This window comes from Sinocyclocheilus anshuiensis, unplaced genomic scaffold, assembly GCF_001515605.1.
Source record: "Sinocyclocheilus anshuiensis isolate Anshui unplaced genomic scaffold, SAMN03320099.WGS_v1.1 scaffold179, whole genome shotgun sequence".
NCBI classification, from domain to species: Eukaryota; Metazoa; Chordata; class Actinopteri; order Cypriniformes; family Cyprinidae; genus Sinocyclocheilus; species Sinocyclocheilus anshuiensis.
The window spans coordinates 180556-196849 of NW_015549577.1; the positions used below are offsets into that span (position 1 = coordinate 180556).

General features: G+C 35.9%; 2 protein-coding genes across 3 annotated transcripts in view; both read left to right on the plus strand.

Annotated features, from left to right (window-relative positions):
• ccdc141 (coiled-coil domain containing 141) overlaps positions 1 to 8234 on the plus strand; it is a 29546-nt gene extending 21312 nt beyond the window's left edge. Inside the window, exons 18-27 of one of the 2 annotated variants that reach the window (XM_016445619.1) lie at positions 801 to 941; positions 1183 to 1380; positions 1621 to 1804; positions 2088 to 2200; positions 2336 to 2398; positions 2866 to 3363; positions 4409 to 5217; positions 6182 to 6354; positions 7853 to 7992; positions 8146 to 8234. In XM_016445619.1, the coding sequence (XP_016301105.1) occupies positions 801 to 941; positions 1183 to 1380; positions 1621 to 1804; positions 2088 to 2200; positions 2336 to 2398; positions 2866 to 3363; positions 4409 to 5217; positions 6182 to 6354; positions 7853 to 7992; positions 8146 to 8163 (2337 nt within the window). In that variant the 3' untranslated portion in view covers positions 8164 to 8234. Of the gene's footprint in view, positions 1 to 800; positions 942 to 1182; positions 1381 to 1620; positions 1805 to 2087; positions 2201 to 2335; positions 2399 to 2865; positions 3364 to 4408; positions 5218 to 6181; positions 6355 to 7852 lie in introns of both variants that reach the window. The other variant, XM_016445618.1, reaches the window with a different exon arrangement.
• Positions 8235 to 9242: 1008 nt separating this feature from the next.
• ttn.2 (titin, tandem duplicate 2) overlaps positions 9243 to 16294 on the plus strand; it is a 170151-nt gene continuing 163099 nt past the window's right edge. The window contains exons 1-6 of the mRNA XM_016445616.1: positions 9243 to 9459; positions 11067 to 11170; positions 11798 to 12001; positions 13381 to 13668; positions 13759 to 13847; positions 13959 to 14173. Of these exons, the coding sequence (XP_016301102.1) occupies positions 11080 to 11170; positions 11798 to 12001; positions 13381 to 13668; positions 13759 to 13847; positions 13959 to 14173 (887 nt within the window). The 5' untranslated portion in view covers positions 9243 to 9459; positions 11067 to 11079. The remainder of the gene's footprint in view (positions 9460 to 11066; positions 11171 to 11797; positions 12002 to 13380; positions 13669 to 13758; positions 13848 to 13958; positions 14174 to 16294) is intronic.

The following is a 16294-nucleotide window of genomic DNA, read 5'->3' on the forward strand; positions in this document are numbered from 1 at the left end:
ACAAAACCAAATTAAACCCTGCGACTCGTAACGATACATTGATGTGAAAAGACACAAAACGATCGGTCTGTGCAAGAAACTGAACAGTATTTATATAGTTTTTACCTCTGATTTACTGCAATGTCCAAACTGTCCTGAGCGCGTTCGCGTCTTCTTCTTCGTCTTGCTTTACGGCGGATCGCAGACTTATAAGTGCATTACCGCCACCTATCTCTCAAATGGACCATTGACACTCTATCTACAATCTCAATTAGGAGTGTCAATGGTCCATTTGAGAGATAGATGGCGGTAATGCACTTATAAGTCTGCGATCCACCATAAAGCAAGAAGAAAAAGAAGATGTGCCACGCGCCGGCTGAAGAAGAAGACGCGAACGTGCTCAGGACGTGCTCAGGACAGTTTGGACATTGCAGTAAATCAGAGGTAAAAAAACTATATAAATACTGTTCAGTTTCTTGCACAGACCGATCGTTTCATGTCTTTACACATCAATGTATCGTCACGAGCCGCAGGGTTTAATTTGGTTTTGTTTGTGTATGTTTTTTTTGACTCTCAAAGCCGTGATTCCCATTCACTTACATTATGTGAATAACAGACTGCAACGGTTTGTGTTAAAAATCTTCGTTTGTGTTCTACTGAAGAAACAAAGTCACCTACATCTTGGATGCCCTGGGGGTAAGCAGATAAACATCAAATTTTCATTTTTGGGTGAACTATCCCTTTAACCGTTAGCTGTCTTTCAGTGGTTCTTTGCATGATTTTCTATTGCTACATTAACATTTTTCCTATTTGTTTTTAAGCTGAGAGAGTCCTTTAAAGATCTCAAAAAGAAATTCAACAATTTGAAATTCAACTACATGAAGAAAAATGAGAAGTCGAGAAACTTAAAGGCGGTGAAAAATCAGATCCAGCAAATTGAGATTTACATTGAAAAACTACAGGTAAGGAGGCTTTCTTTTAATCTTCTTGCTAGTTTTAATATATATACTGTATATATATATATATATATGTGTGTGTGTGTGTGTGTGTGTGTGTATATATGTGTATGTATTTCGAGGATCTTCACTCAGCAGTGACAGAATTATACAGACTCATACCTGCAGGAGATTTCTTTGTCTTTTAATGTTTTTTTGACAGTAGTCTATTTATAAAATGTAATATCCAAATCCCTCCCTGTTGTAGGTTTTGAAAAAGAAGCTGCAAGCCTTCACTCTGAAAGTATCCAGCAGCAGTGAGAGGCATTTAATTGGCAACAGCCTCAGAGAGATTGAGGATGCCTTAAATGAGCTGCAGAGACAGGTGGGCGATTTTGACAGGGCGGTGGAGGAGTACAAACAGAACTTGGACATGAATGTCAAGCTCCAGCAAGCCTTAGAGGAGGTGGGGTATGCCAGGAACATGTAATGAGCCAATAGGAGCTACTATCACAATTCAGCAGCAATTTTACTTGTATTTCTGTTGACTTTCAGATCATTCCATTGATAATGCTGCTAAATTAAGTAGAAAACAAATTGAATATGCTTTGCTCATGTATGACTCTAAAGCAGTATCACAGTAAATAAATGGCTATAAATAGTCTCTGAAAATAGTCTCTCCTCTCACCTTTCATTTTAAACACAGTATCAGTTCTGGTGCGACGAAGCAAGCTCCACAATTGTACGTGTGGGTAAATATTCCTCTCAGTGTAAGACTAAGGAAGCAGTCAGCTCTCTCTACAAACAGTTTGAAAAATTTGTGTGGCCCACAATCCCAGAGCAAGAGGAGAGAATTAGCCAGATCACAGAGCTGGCAGTAAGGCTACATGGTGAGAAATTAAGAATGCATTCTGAAATATAAGTATAAAAGTAATAGCAGCAATTTTGGCATTAATTGTTTTAACCACTTAAATCCCTTATGTTTCTCTGACCCATTCAAAACCCAGAATTACTAGTTTAACATACTGTGCTTTCACAAAGTGGACATGCTCTTTTCAAATGTGAAACTTCCAATAAAAAGTTACATAAATAATATTAAGGGATAATAATGTTTATTTATTAAGTTGTAGTAGTGTTGCTGGCCTCAAAGCATGACTGCTGTTTTTAATGTAGGTGCTGAAGAAGGAAAGAAATATATGGAGAAAACAATCAACAAACACCATGAAATTGTGGAATCAATAAAGGAACTGTCAAATGGACTGCTGGACCTTGAGGCCAAACTTCAGGTGATGAAAACGTCAAACATAATTATTTTACTTTACATAAAATAATTAATCTAGGTACATTAATCTGAGAGTTATATATATCTAAAAATATAAAATATAGTTCTACTAATATTTTTATATGAATTCTTTATGTAGTTGGAGACCTTGAAACAGCCTCTAACACCTGAAGACAACAACAAACGGGACACCATTGATATGGTAAACACCAATAACACTTTGACTTGCAGTTGCAAAGATGACAGAAATACATCATCCTTTATATTGCTCATCCAAAATTTTTATTGCGGTAAATTACGATTAAAGTTCAATTTCAATAAAATTGAGTAAAAATATAATAATAATATAACATAATTATGTGAATATTTGATGAATATGCTCTGAAAGAATCATTATTAGAGTTTTGAATTGATTCATTAAACATATTCACAGAAATGAATCACACTCACATACAAACTCTCAAGTTTAATTACAAGACAAGGAGCATAAAACCAGTGTATTGACCGTCTTAAGGAAACAAAGTAAACAAAAAAAGAGAGCATTTAAATCATCGCATTATTCAATGTTGTTTAATTTTATATAATCAGCAAAAACACTGCAAATGTATCATGAATATTCAAAAAAATCACCCAACCCTAAGCCATAGCTTTTTCTCGTTACCATTTCAGCCTGAACCAAAGGAAAGTGGACATACCCCTGAGATGACAGGCCCACACTGTACTAAAGAGATGCCTGTCGGCAAGAATCCAGAAAACAAGAAACCTCAGCTTCGCAAGACACAATGCCAAGATCTCCCAGACAAACATCATCCAGAGCATCAAAAAGTGCTGTCAGAGACCAGGTTGTACACACAGGAGGCCTTTTCTAAGACCAGCAAAGCGGAGACCATCACGAGCACATCTACTATAGAGAGGAGAGAAGAGATGCACTCTCACTCCCACACCATTAATGTAAGCCATTCCCCAGCAGAGCGGCATAAGAGGAGTCACATTCTGCAGCAAACCAAGAGAGACTCACAAGAAACCCCACCTCCGCGGGATCCAGGCGTATCACGCCCCAGCATCATAGACATCCAAAGGGAGCTGCAGTGTGCTGTTCAGAAGACCAACTCTGAGGACAAGTATCAGGCCTGTAGTAGAAATCATCCTTTTCACTCATATTCCAAGGTGAGCCTTCTTTTGACACGGAGTCATTTCCCATTTATTTGTTTATTTAGCAAATTTCAAGTTGGTAAGATTTTAATATTTTTTTTAGACAAAGAATAGGCCTATTTTGAAAGTGCTATTAAATTACATTACGAGGTAAGTAAATATTTTGGGATAATATGAATATGTGACAGGGTGGAACATTTAAAACCAAAATGGCTACATTCAACAATATGACTTTTATGACACAATAAAATTAAATACTTATTAAATAAGTCTCTTATGTGTGTTTTGGCTCCTCTGAAAATTCAGGTTGTGTTTGTTTTGTCAATTAAAATTATAGTTCACTGTTATTTTGTGGTAAATAAGTGGTGTGACAGGAAAATATTTACGGAAACTAATAATTGCTGTATTAGTTAAAATGACTGTTTTGTAATATGATAGAAGTCTCTTACACAGCATTTATTTGATCAAAAATACAGTAAAAAATTCAAATGAAATATTAAATTTTAAAATTACTGTTTTCTACTTTAATATATTTCGAAATTTAATTTATTCTTGTGATGGAATATGCTTACTTGGTGCTCAAGAAACAGTTCTAATTATTATCAATGTTGAAAACATTCCTTTATATACATTATAAATGTATTTGTTGCCACTTTTGATCAATTAAATGGGTAATTTAAAAAAGAAAGTTTAAATTATACATTTATATATGAATTTTATATGCATTTTTAAAACTTTTTAAAACATTTTACATCAATATCTTGACTTTAGAAATATTTTAAATCATTTCTATTGCTTCTGTGGACATGTAAAATGCATATATTCTTTTATAAATTATACACTAATCACATGAAATATTTTTAATAGAATAATTGTATATTTTGTATATCAGTATAATATATTTAAGCTCGAAAAACACTTAATTGTTTAGTATTTTAAAGCAGATTTTTGTGTTTAGTGCATTTTCTAATGGTACTTTTAAATGCTAACTAACAAAAAATGGCAACACAAAATGATATTACAGGGATAATTACAGATTTTCTGTTCTTTTCGTTTCTAGAATTCCGCTCATCATTCTTTAGAGGAGGAATATTTGCCACATGCGACACCAGAGCCAGCAGCTCCTGTACCTGAAGATGACTTCCAGCCTGACCATCTCACTGAGGAATCCAATGATGAGTACGAATGCACCTCCCCAGATGACATCTCCCTACCTCCTTTATCCGAGACTCCAGAATCCAACATTATTCAGTTAGAAAATGACCTTGATGACGGCTATCGCGTGAGCTCTCACAGCCCTCGCATTAACCAGTACAGCCACCAGTCTCACTCCCAGCACGGCGACACACTACACCAGAGGCAGCGGGAGTGGATGTCGAGTCAGGCCGAGAGCTACCCATCTCCCACCACTGGCTTGGGGGCCAGGTTCAGAGCAGAGTCGTCCTCTTTTGTTCAAAGCCCCCTCACAGTACCTGCCCCTAGCCTTGTATCAAACACCATATCCAACATCTTAAAAAGCAAATCTGGCAACCTACCACCAAGCAGCATCACTGAAACACTTCACTCAGTGCATGAGAGTCGTATCGAGATGCAAAAGTGTGTGCATGATTCTAGTACGAGTCTAGGTCGGCCCAATAACACGCATGCTACCCCTACTCCATTAACCACAGAGCAGGACTCGGATCTCTGCAAGCCCACAGCCATCCGAGAGGAGATCAGACGGGCATCTTCCAAAAAGGTTATGGGAAAATTGGCAGGCGGCACAGGCCCTAACTTCTCCAAATCCTTGTCTAATGCCACAGTAATGGAGGGCTCTCCGGTGACCCTGGAGGTGGAAGTCACTGGATTCCCTGAGCCTACGTTAACCTGGTGGGTAGCTTATAACAAACTTGACCCATAATTTAAAACATTCTTTGCTAATTGGAGGAGGAACTAGGCATTATTTCTTTATATAATATTCTATATGAATATTAATATCTATTAATAATATACATTATTACACATTTAAATAATATAATACAATATGATATTTACTACTGTTCAAATGGGTCAGTAAGTAATAAGAAAGCACCAAATCTTTCTTTCTTGAGCAACAAATCAGCATATTAAAATGTTTTCTGAATGATCATGTAATTCTGGAGTAATGGCTGCTTAACAATTAGCTTTGCCATTATAGGAATAAATTCTGTTTCAAAATATATCCAAATAGAAAACAGTTACTTTAATTTGTAATATATGTCACAATATTAATGTTTTTACAGTTTTTTAATCAGATAAATCGAATAAATGCCGCCTTGGTGAGCATAAGAGACTTCTTTTTAACAAAATAAAATTGTACCAGCAGGAAGCTTTTGAACAGTAGTGTAGTATATAGGGATTATTAATAATCTAAATGCTATTGTATCTAAATGGGTGGCAAATTCTCATTATAAAACATACTGATTGATATTCCAGTTGTTAAAAACTTAATCACAAAGCATAGTATTTGTAGTTCAGTTAGATTAACAAATATATACATATATATTTTTGTCTGCCTGCATGCAGCAGGTTTGTTGAGGAAAGTTGATGTTTTCTCCATTAATTTTGATCTCATTTCACTTTAATTATTTTTTTCCACTGTCATGCATATATTCCATGTATACTAATTTATTAATCCACAATTCCTTTCTCTAAACCTTCCTTTTTATGTAACTTCTGTAGGACCTTCCACTTTAACATTACCTCTAATTTCTCTTTCATTGAGTGTGTATTCATGTGTGCCCCCCCACACTTTTTTTTTTTGTTTTTTTGCTGTGGTGTGATTGTGACACATAATAATTCACTCTTTGTTCAGGTTCAAGAATGGACACAAACTGGCCAATGATGAGCACATAGAACTATCCCATAAAGAAGGCAAACATGCATTGTTCATTCACAGCTCTGCAGTGAGAGACTCTGGGCAGTATGTGGTCACTGCCTCTAACTCAGCCGGCACTGTCACGTCCAGCTCCATGCTGCAGGTCAAAGGTAACAACAGCCCTGACTTAGACATTCTCAAACTGGACTGGCACACCTGCTTCGGCACCCTCTGTTTCTTCTTGTGTCTTCTCTATCTGCTGTTGTTATAATGGACACTGCCATTAACATAAGGAAAAGCACATGGACGTGGACTCTTCACTTTTAAACTTTCTTCACGTCACATAACCATTGGTGTGCACAGAATTAACTGTCTTTGGTGACTGCACAAATGTAAGAGCACATAGTTGATATGAAACTTCATCTAAAACTATTCTAAACTAGCAGTTTAGTAATTATTTTAGAATTATAATGCATGCAGCTCTTATGATATTGTTTGAAAGACTACATTTGAATATTTGTAGTTTTAAAAATTAATCTGTCACACTGTAGGACCTTTCGGTGAACTTGTGAAGGCAAAAAGTGTTTTGAAATGGTGGTTAGGCACAGGACCTAAATATATATTTTATATACAGTATACACTCATAAATGTTAACATACATTTTTTTTGTTAATTGTTCCTTTTTTTATATAATTGACATGCATCAACTACCCACAGATTTGTTCATTTTGGCTATGAACACTAAAATCACTATAACAATGTTTTTCAATATATTCAAATTCAGCATGAACTGAATTATTTTGTGTTTTTATTATGGAATTATATTATGGAAGTAGCCGTGGATCTGCATGCAGTTCCCTTTGTGATGGTAATGAAGCCTTGGTCAGCATTTTACAATTAAATTATTTATTTTTAAAGAGTTTGTGTGTTCATTTTAAACAAACCCATTGCTAAATGGTTCAAAAAGGAAAATTCGGGCATCATTTACTTTCCCTCATGTCCAAAAAAAATAAAAAAAATAAATATATATATATATATATATATATATATACACACACGCATATATAGTTTTGTTGTTGTTTTTTGGCCGTACAATTAAACTAAATGGGATCAAATAAAATAAAAACAGACATTTTTTCCAAATATCTTCATTTGTGTTCAACAGAAGAAATAGAATTGTGATGACAGAATTTTGCATTTTGAGGGAACTATACATCTGGTGTTAACATTTGTTCTATTTTGTTATATTTACTGAACTTTTCATGATTACGATGATAAAAGATAACTCAATCACACAGTTATATATGTTATCACGCACAGCATAACTCAGGGCTCTCAGGTTACACCTTTGCTTCACTGCTATGTCGCCCTACTGAGAAGGTGTCTGAGGCGTCATTCCACACCCGATTCAGAAACAGCTGTCGCACAGACATGGGCCCTGTACTTTTAACTTTACTTCTTTACTTACTGCTTTTCTTTCCCAACAGTAAACAATAAAGGCAGCTTTGAAAAACCAATGCATGCTTATTGAGGCTCAAGCTGGAGTATGACAACCCTTTTTGAATTATAAAAGCTTTGTTAGCCCGTTTTTTGTTTGAGATAATGATGTGATCATTCCTGCTTCATCTTTTCAGTGCAGTAAATCACAATGTAACCTGATTTCCTCAGTGTACAGGGTCACTCCACGCTTCCTCTCCAGACCGGATGAACAGAATTTATTAGTGGAAGAAGACCTCGGCTCACACTGCACTTATTCTCAAATGCTATGCAAGAAAGATTATAAGGTTGCAGCATGTGATGAGAGCCAAGTGAGTCAAACAGCATGCAAAGTCTGAAACCACTAGCATTCTGCAATTGTTTCATTGTCACCATACTTTTGAGAGGGACATAATGGAAGGAAGAAAATGTGTCCACTGGTACAATAGACACATTAAAATAAATAAATACATTTTTTTTAACAGAAGCCAAAACCATCATAAAGGCCACTGATTATGGAACATACTGTATAAGAATGATCTGGAAAACCCATTATCACTCATCAGATACTGTATAGGGGAAAAACTTTGGATATCAGAGTTCACCGAGCCTGATCTTCTCATTCTTTGTGAATTATTCCTAATTATAATATCTGTAACACTGTTGTTTGCTACTGATAAGTTGGTATACATTGCCTTGCAAAAGTATTCTGTATCCAATACCAATAAATGTCATATGCACATTCTGAACAAAAATAAACAACTTAAAAACAGCTGTGACTAAGTTGTTCAGTGCTTGTTGCTGAAAGTGGACAAATTTGTCAAATTCATCAGAATTGATCTTTATATATGTAAGTGTTTATGTATGAGGTATGAATGAAGACAAATTAGCTATATAAAGCAATATGATTTGTTATAGTTAAAGCTGTCACATTTTGTCATTAGATTGTTGTCTCACAAAAGTCCTTGTCAGTGCTATCACTAGTCATGCATTCCACTCTTACATGTCACTGCCTATCTTTAACACTGTCTCCTCTATCAGTTTTTTTTTATTTTTGCTGCAAAACCAACTTGGTCCCACAATGACGGTAACGTTAATAATATAATATAATATCAACTTCTGTTTTTCAAAGCATTAACAATCCTCACTGCAATTTGCCTCACTATACAGATAAAAAAAAGAAAGACAGATGGGTAAACACTGTTTTATCGTTTATCTTGAACACCCAGAGTCTGAGTGACAGTGACAGCCCTTCTCCCCCATTTGGCTTTTCACTTCTTGAGGATCAACATGTTGTTACAGTGATTGATTCATTTATGAGATAAAGCAAGTGAAGATTTCTCTCTTTCTGAGGGGCATTTTCCTGTTTCTTTAGGTGTGGGGGTTTCAGCCACCCTGTGATAATGGGTCCTGCGTTGTGTAAAGTAAAGTGGGTGACAGGTGTGAGCTTGCATGAAATGGCTTCTACCTCCCATGATGCCTCATGGGGGACGACCAATGGGGCACGGCAATGTAGTGATGATGCTGATTAGCCAAGGGGTATATAAAGTAAAACCACCATGTTAACACTTCTGAGCAGTTGGAGCATTCCCAGCCTTGCCTCGGGTGTAGGGATTGCAAGGGAAAAAGCAAAACTACACGGATAAGACCCTGTGTAGTTTTGTTTTTTGGGGATAGTTCGAGGCTCAACCGTTCTCACACTGTGTTTTCTGAAATCATATCTGGATAAGGACTTTGTTTCAGAAGACAAAACCCTTTGGGCTCCGTCCCTCCAATTCAAGGCACTCTTGTGGATACAAGTAAGTACGCTTTGTGCTCTTGTACCCATGTGTCAGTGCAATGCTTTCTAATGATGCTTTTTGTGTGTGCTTCTAACAAAGAAACAGAGTGGCAATACCAAATTTGATGTTCACTTTGAGAGATTTAGTAGGAAGGGGACAGATTTTAAGCAATTAGAATACATTTTCATTTGCTTTTGACTTAAGAGGTTTCATTTCTAAAGGTTATTAAATGGTGCAGTGATTTCAGAATAGCCAAGAATAGCCTGTGATAACATTAGAGTGGTGACCCAGCTGGGCCATGATGTCTTTTTAAGGGAATCAGCAGCAGAGATATCAGTTGCACCGCCAGCTATGTGCCACATGGTGACTGTCAATCAAGCTTAGTACTGACTATTTTTAGAGGATTCCTTTTGTGACACTGGGTTTCGTGTGCTTAGGACATTAATTGCAGTTTAAATGAATTTTCTTAATGTTTTTTTTAGAAACTTCAGCCTTGTTGTACTGAGGATCTTAAGTCTGTGATTTTCAGGTTGTGGTTCTTGAAGTTGATATATGGGGTGTTTGCTAACGTCTACAATAATTATTTTTGATATTGGTGAACTTGGTTGTACTTTTAAATTATTGCTATGGTTAAGCCATTCACAGGATGATATAATTTATTTTTAAACAATTTAATAAATGATAATGTATGTCAAATTATTCTGCCTGAAACATGAAGTGCTAGTCTTGTTAAAAAGTGCAATAAAAGTACAGAGATGTTGTTGTGGTTGTATATTTCAAAGCAATGCTTTCATTTGAAGTTTTCATTTTGATTTATCTTTATGAATTTAATTATGTAAATGATCTAAGATACTGTATGTAGTATCAAACTATTTAGTGATAGCTATCCAGGTAACTACCCTATTTATTATATACAAACATAGCAGTACTTTTACAGTAAATTACTTCCATATGAACTATATCTGAATTCAGTTCAGTCACAGTTGTTCTATCTATTTTAGGTAAAGGTCATGCATCTAGCAGTTCCTGTCAGCCATTTTAAATTCTAATTATATACAAGTTCTCTTATTCAAATAACTTTTTTTCTTCTTCAGACAGTCAATACTTGTGAATCTTAAATGCAGAGCATTTCAACCTTACAGTTTAAGATTATGTGATTATGTAGTATGTTTATGAATAAAATCTTAGTATTGCTTGGCAGAAGACCAGTTGTTCAATTCAGCATTGACAATGAGTCACAAGTTGAATTAAGATGCGTAAGCCACTGATTTAGATTCGTTTTTGGTCGTGACAAGATTTGATGATACAGGACTGTCTGTCTTATAACTGGAGGGCTATTCTTAATTATGCGTCATGCCGGAAAAAGATCTCACCGCGGGCCACAGGCACCAGTTGTTACTGTCATGTCCCATAAGCTGTCAGTTGATATGAGGCCCAAATGTTTTGGCCTAACACCCAGTGGAGCTATTGAATCTCAAGTGACAGGCCAGCTTCTACCAGGTTGTCAGGGATCAAACTAATGATCAGTCTGTTTAAACACAGCTAAAAGTACTGTTTGTATTTTTTTGAATTAAGATATTTTTTTCTATGCTATAACTATCATTTTATTCTATGTCTTCCTTTAGGGTGCCTTCCACCATGTCGACACAGGCACCAACATTTACACAGCCGCTTCAGAGCGTTGTGGCACTTGAGGGTAGTGCTGCAACGTTCGAAGCTCAAATTAGTGGTAAGAATGTTTCCCACTTTGCCATTCCATTGCTGATATGTATTCTTCTTGACTCTTTTACACCCGAGTGTACAACGTGAAATAAGTTAAAGGAATGTTTGTGTTTACACAGTGCTGCAGATTTACATGACTTAGCATTTATGAGTTTATCTGAATCGGCGTTTTCCAAAGGGGGTCTGCAGAAGCACCGCAGGGGATTCAGCCATTATTGTTTGATCTCAATCTTTTTCATAAATTACTTTTATTTATAAATAAATGAAACCAAAAAAAATCATACAAATGAATGCAATAAAATGCATTCATAAAAACAAATGCATAAAAAAAAAACAATTCATTCATAAAAAAGCTCAAGTTTAGCTGAATGTAACCCACAAATAAAATGCAGTAAATTATTTATTTGAATATGCAATGTTTCAGCATCATAATAAAGCTATGTAATAAATGCATTATTATGATACTATATGCATGTTCAGTCAGAATTTAAACGAAACACTAAATACAATACAATATGCAACAGTGACCTCCAGCTCCATCTTTCTATCCACTAAGGAGACATGAATTTTGACTATGGATTAAGAAATGTATGTGTCAAAGCCTAGATAAAATATTTGATAATATAATCCACAGGTAATCCAGTTCCAGAGGTGAGCTGGTTTCGTGATGGCCAGGTTCTTACTGCTGCCGCTCTGCCCGGCGCTCAGATCTCGTTCAGCGATGGCCGCGCTGTTCTGATGATCCCCGCTGTGACAGCCGCACACAGTGGAAGATTTTCTGTGAGAGCCACCAATGGTGCTGGACAAGCCACTAGCACTGCTGAACTGCTGGTTACAGGTAACATCACAACATAACATGCACCTTGATTTTAGCTATTGTCATTAGAGAGGAAAAAAAAAACACTCATAAGTTTTCCTGCCAAAATACTACTAAAATTTGTGCTACTGCACTCAAATGTTATCTGCCTCACTGGATAATGATTGAAGTGATTACAGTTTAATTTGTAGCCGTTATCAAATAAGAGTCATGAATTCCCCCTCGGTATTCTGGCGCTTTTGAGTAGAGCGACAGTAAGCAAATATGTGGATTAACTGCTAGGCTCATAAAGTTAATGACTGTTACTTCTTATAGAAAGTGGTAAAGATCTCCAGTGATACTGTTAAATGACACATCCAGGCTACCATTGCTAGGGGAATTTATGGAAAGGAATGTGTGTCACCTTTTTACAGTGCTTGAAAGGTGGCGCTGTATTGACAGGGGATTGAAATATGGGGGTTTTGGGGGCATCTGACCCCTTTAATAAAGCCTTGAACCCCAGCCCCTTACCTAGGAAGTCAAAGCAAAAAACATTTACAAGTATATACAGGTTTAACAACATTTTTAAATAACATTTTAGTGTAGAGACACTATATTTTTTTAAGTAAGTTTAATAAGTTGAACTTATTTGAACGCCTTGTCGTGAGTGAGACGCTACAAAAGACACGAAATTTAAACATCCGTTGATTCGTTAGTTCTGATTCTAAACAGTTGATAATCATACACATGATGCTATTGCTTAAATATTATCAGGAAAAATGACTTGATTATCAGGTTGGTATACGGTAATCTCCACCATCAGACAAGAATTTATCAGTATTTTATGGGGTACAGTACATCTGTCAAATATATCTACTGCCATTATTTATGACTTCATTTTTATTTGTATCGCAAAAATTTTAAAAAGAAAGGAATTGAAAATTCCCTTAAATTGTCCGAGTAAAGGTAATCTTATTATTCCCACACTGTAAATTGATATTCTCATATTTTCTGTAACTTCTCTTCTTCTTTCTTCACAATTTTCTGGAATTATTTCAGCTTTAATAACTTACATTTAACCTTTGTTTTTTGGGTAATTTCAGTCTTCTAAAAATACATTATCTGTGCTAATAGTGCTATCTATTTTTGGTGTTTGTAAACTGTAAAGAAAGTATTTAACTTTGATAATATCCATCTGAATGTACAACTTTTGCTGTCTTGCAAGCACTAATATTTTCTTCAGGAAATGAAAATCTTCTTTTAAAAAATAATTTAAAGGTCCCTTTAAAATAGATTTATGTGCATTTATATTGAACATGCAAGGCAAGGTTTATTTTATCCTCTAAAATAGAATGTGTGAAACTGTTCTGTTAAATTTCAGAAAAATCACTTAATGGCTTTAACCATCTATTCACTTCCAGCTGAAACTGCGCCACCAAACTTCATTCAGAGACTACAGAGTATGACTGTGAGACAAGGGAGCCAAGTGAGACTAGATGTTCGAGTGACAGGAATCCCTGCACCTGTGGTCAAGTTCTACAGAGAGGGAGCTGAGATTCAGAGCTCTGCTGACTTTCAGATTGTTCAAGACGGAGACCTTTACAGTTTGTTGATTGCCGAGGCCTTCCCAGAAGATTCTGGAACTTATTCCGTCAGTGCTTCTAACAGCAGTGGACGTGCAACTTCAACTGCTGAGTTGCTTGTTCAAGGTAAGATTTTTAGCTGGTGAACATTTGTTGCATGCATTTTTATTTTTATGAAAAAAATGCCTGGACAAGATTTTCATTAATAATTCACAGGTGAAGAAGAAGCTGTACCTGCAAAGAAGCCAAAAACGATTATTTCAGCCTCTCAGATTTCACAGACCCGACAGACTAGAGTGGAGAAGGTGAGTGACAGTCTCAACATTGAATAAGCCTCAGCAGTCTTTCAGAAAGCAACACAAGTCTCATTAACCGTTTAGATCAATGCGTAAATTGTTATGTTTTTTTTCTAACAGAGGATGGAAGCTCATTATGAGGCCACAGCCATGATGCACATGCAAGTAGAGGGTGGGGTTGTGACCAAACAGCTGGCACATAAGACTCCACCTCGTGTGCCGCCTAAACCAACCTCCAAATCCCCCCCTTCACAAGTGACTAAAGTGTCAGCTGCTCGCCAGCAGTCTCCCTCTCCTGTGAGGCATGTTAAGGGCCCGACACCCACTCCTGTCAGGTAATGTGTCTAAAGTGTCCAGATTTACATTTAAGACAATTCATGTAATACATTTTATTGGCCTATAAACCCATGTTGATTTGATGATGGTATTAAAGTAATAACTTCATAAAATAGCAACTTTATATCAATACACTTGAGACTTTTTGTTCATTACAAAAGGTTCATACATAAAGAAATAAATAGCACTTTTGAGAAATATGTGTACATATATATGCGTGCATATATAGTTAAACGATATGCATGCACTTTATATTGATTATGCAGATTTCAGTCATATCAGTGAGTGACAGAAAAAGCTGTTTTATTTTACATGGCGCAAGTCGCCCCCTTATGGGGGTTGCCATGTTGACAGCATATGACCAACTTGTTGTCTTGTTGTTTAATGTTATTAGCACCACTACTAATTACTACTACTACTAATAATAATTAATTATTTACTAAAATATAATTAAAAAAAATATATTATTTCAAGATTTAAGTTTAACATTTATATGAATATTTAAGGGAAAGTGTATATCTTACTGTGTAGGTCCTGTAACTTGTCACTTCTTTTAGGCTTTTTGTTTTTAACGTTTCTACCTTCTCTAGTTAAATTTAAAGATCTCCCGCAGTATGACAAATTACATTTCTAATACTAATATTATATGTAGTCTTTCAGGTAATGTTTACATACAATCTTCAAGGGATAGTTCACCCAAAAATGAATTAATTACTCACCCTCGTGTCGTTCCAAACCTGTAAGACCTTCGTTCATCTTCGCAACACAAATTAAGATATTTTTGATTAAATCTGAGAGTTTTCTGACCCTGCATAGATAGCAAGGAAACTACCACGTTCAAAGCCCAGAAACATAGTAAGTCATCGTTAAAATAGTCCATGTGACATCAGTGGTTCAACAGTATTTTTATGAAGCTATGAGAATACTTTTTTGTGCACAAAGAAAACAAAAATAATGACTTATTCAATGATTTCTTCTCTTCTGTGTCAGTCTCCGCGGCCATTCACAAGAGTACCGCGACGCATGCGTGTGGTGCACTGTTGCCAAATCTCGCGAGACAAATAAGCAACCACAGCTTTAAAAACAAGCCCAAAACAAGCCCAATATTTTTTTGATGATTTATTATCATCAATATCTATTTATTATCAATTATTTATTACCAATCAATTAGCCTGCAAGATATTAAACTGAAACCACTCTTTTATCTGAAAAGCAATTAACTATGTTACAAAAATCAGCAAACTGCAACAAAAGGGGGAACAAAGGTCATCTCCAATCACCTGTGTGCAGAATAGGATTGGAGAGATGGAAAAGGAGAAAAACACAAGAGCTTCAAAGAGGAGCTGTAACATAGCCACATATTTATTGCCTACTAAAATATAGGCTATTCGAACCATATTTACTCTTAGTATTAGTATAGGACTAATTGTTTTTTATTACATCCCGTGATAATTAATACATTACAAAAACATTGTAAAAATGTAAAATTATTAGGCTAAAAGAAAGTCATCCCAAGCGCCTTTTTTGAACGTGATTTTTCTCCAATGAGGGGGAAGAAGGGGCGGAACATTTGGCAAATTATGCTGCAGCACTTATATTAGGCTTGTTTGATATGCGCCTCGCCTCGCCTGAAATGAAGGCGAGAGTAGGCGGCAGTGTTGCCAATTTAGCTACTTTGTAGCTAGATTTAGCGACTTCCCCGCCCCTTTTGAGACTTTTTTCAAAAGTTTAGGGACAAATATAGCAACTGCTTGGACAAACCTTATCTAAGTTCTCATCTTGCTACTTTCAAGTTGGCAACACTGGTAGGCGGCTGCAGTTAGGGGAGGAGTGAAATAAGCGCAGTCAAGACAGTCAAGACGGCCCTCTCGAAGTGGAACAGATACCAATGAGATCAAAGGCGGATATCGCGTTATTCTCACTCACATGCTGTGTTGCTAATAAACACGATATAATTTCAGTTCTGTTGCTTTTATATGAAAATAAATATGATGAACAAGACACTCAAAGTGCTTGCTATTTAATTCCAAACGAAAGGTGTATTTATCATCCATTTTTACTTTAATACAAACATGTATTTTAGATTTTTATAGAAATATGACAACAATCACATTATCTCA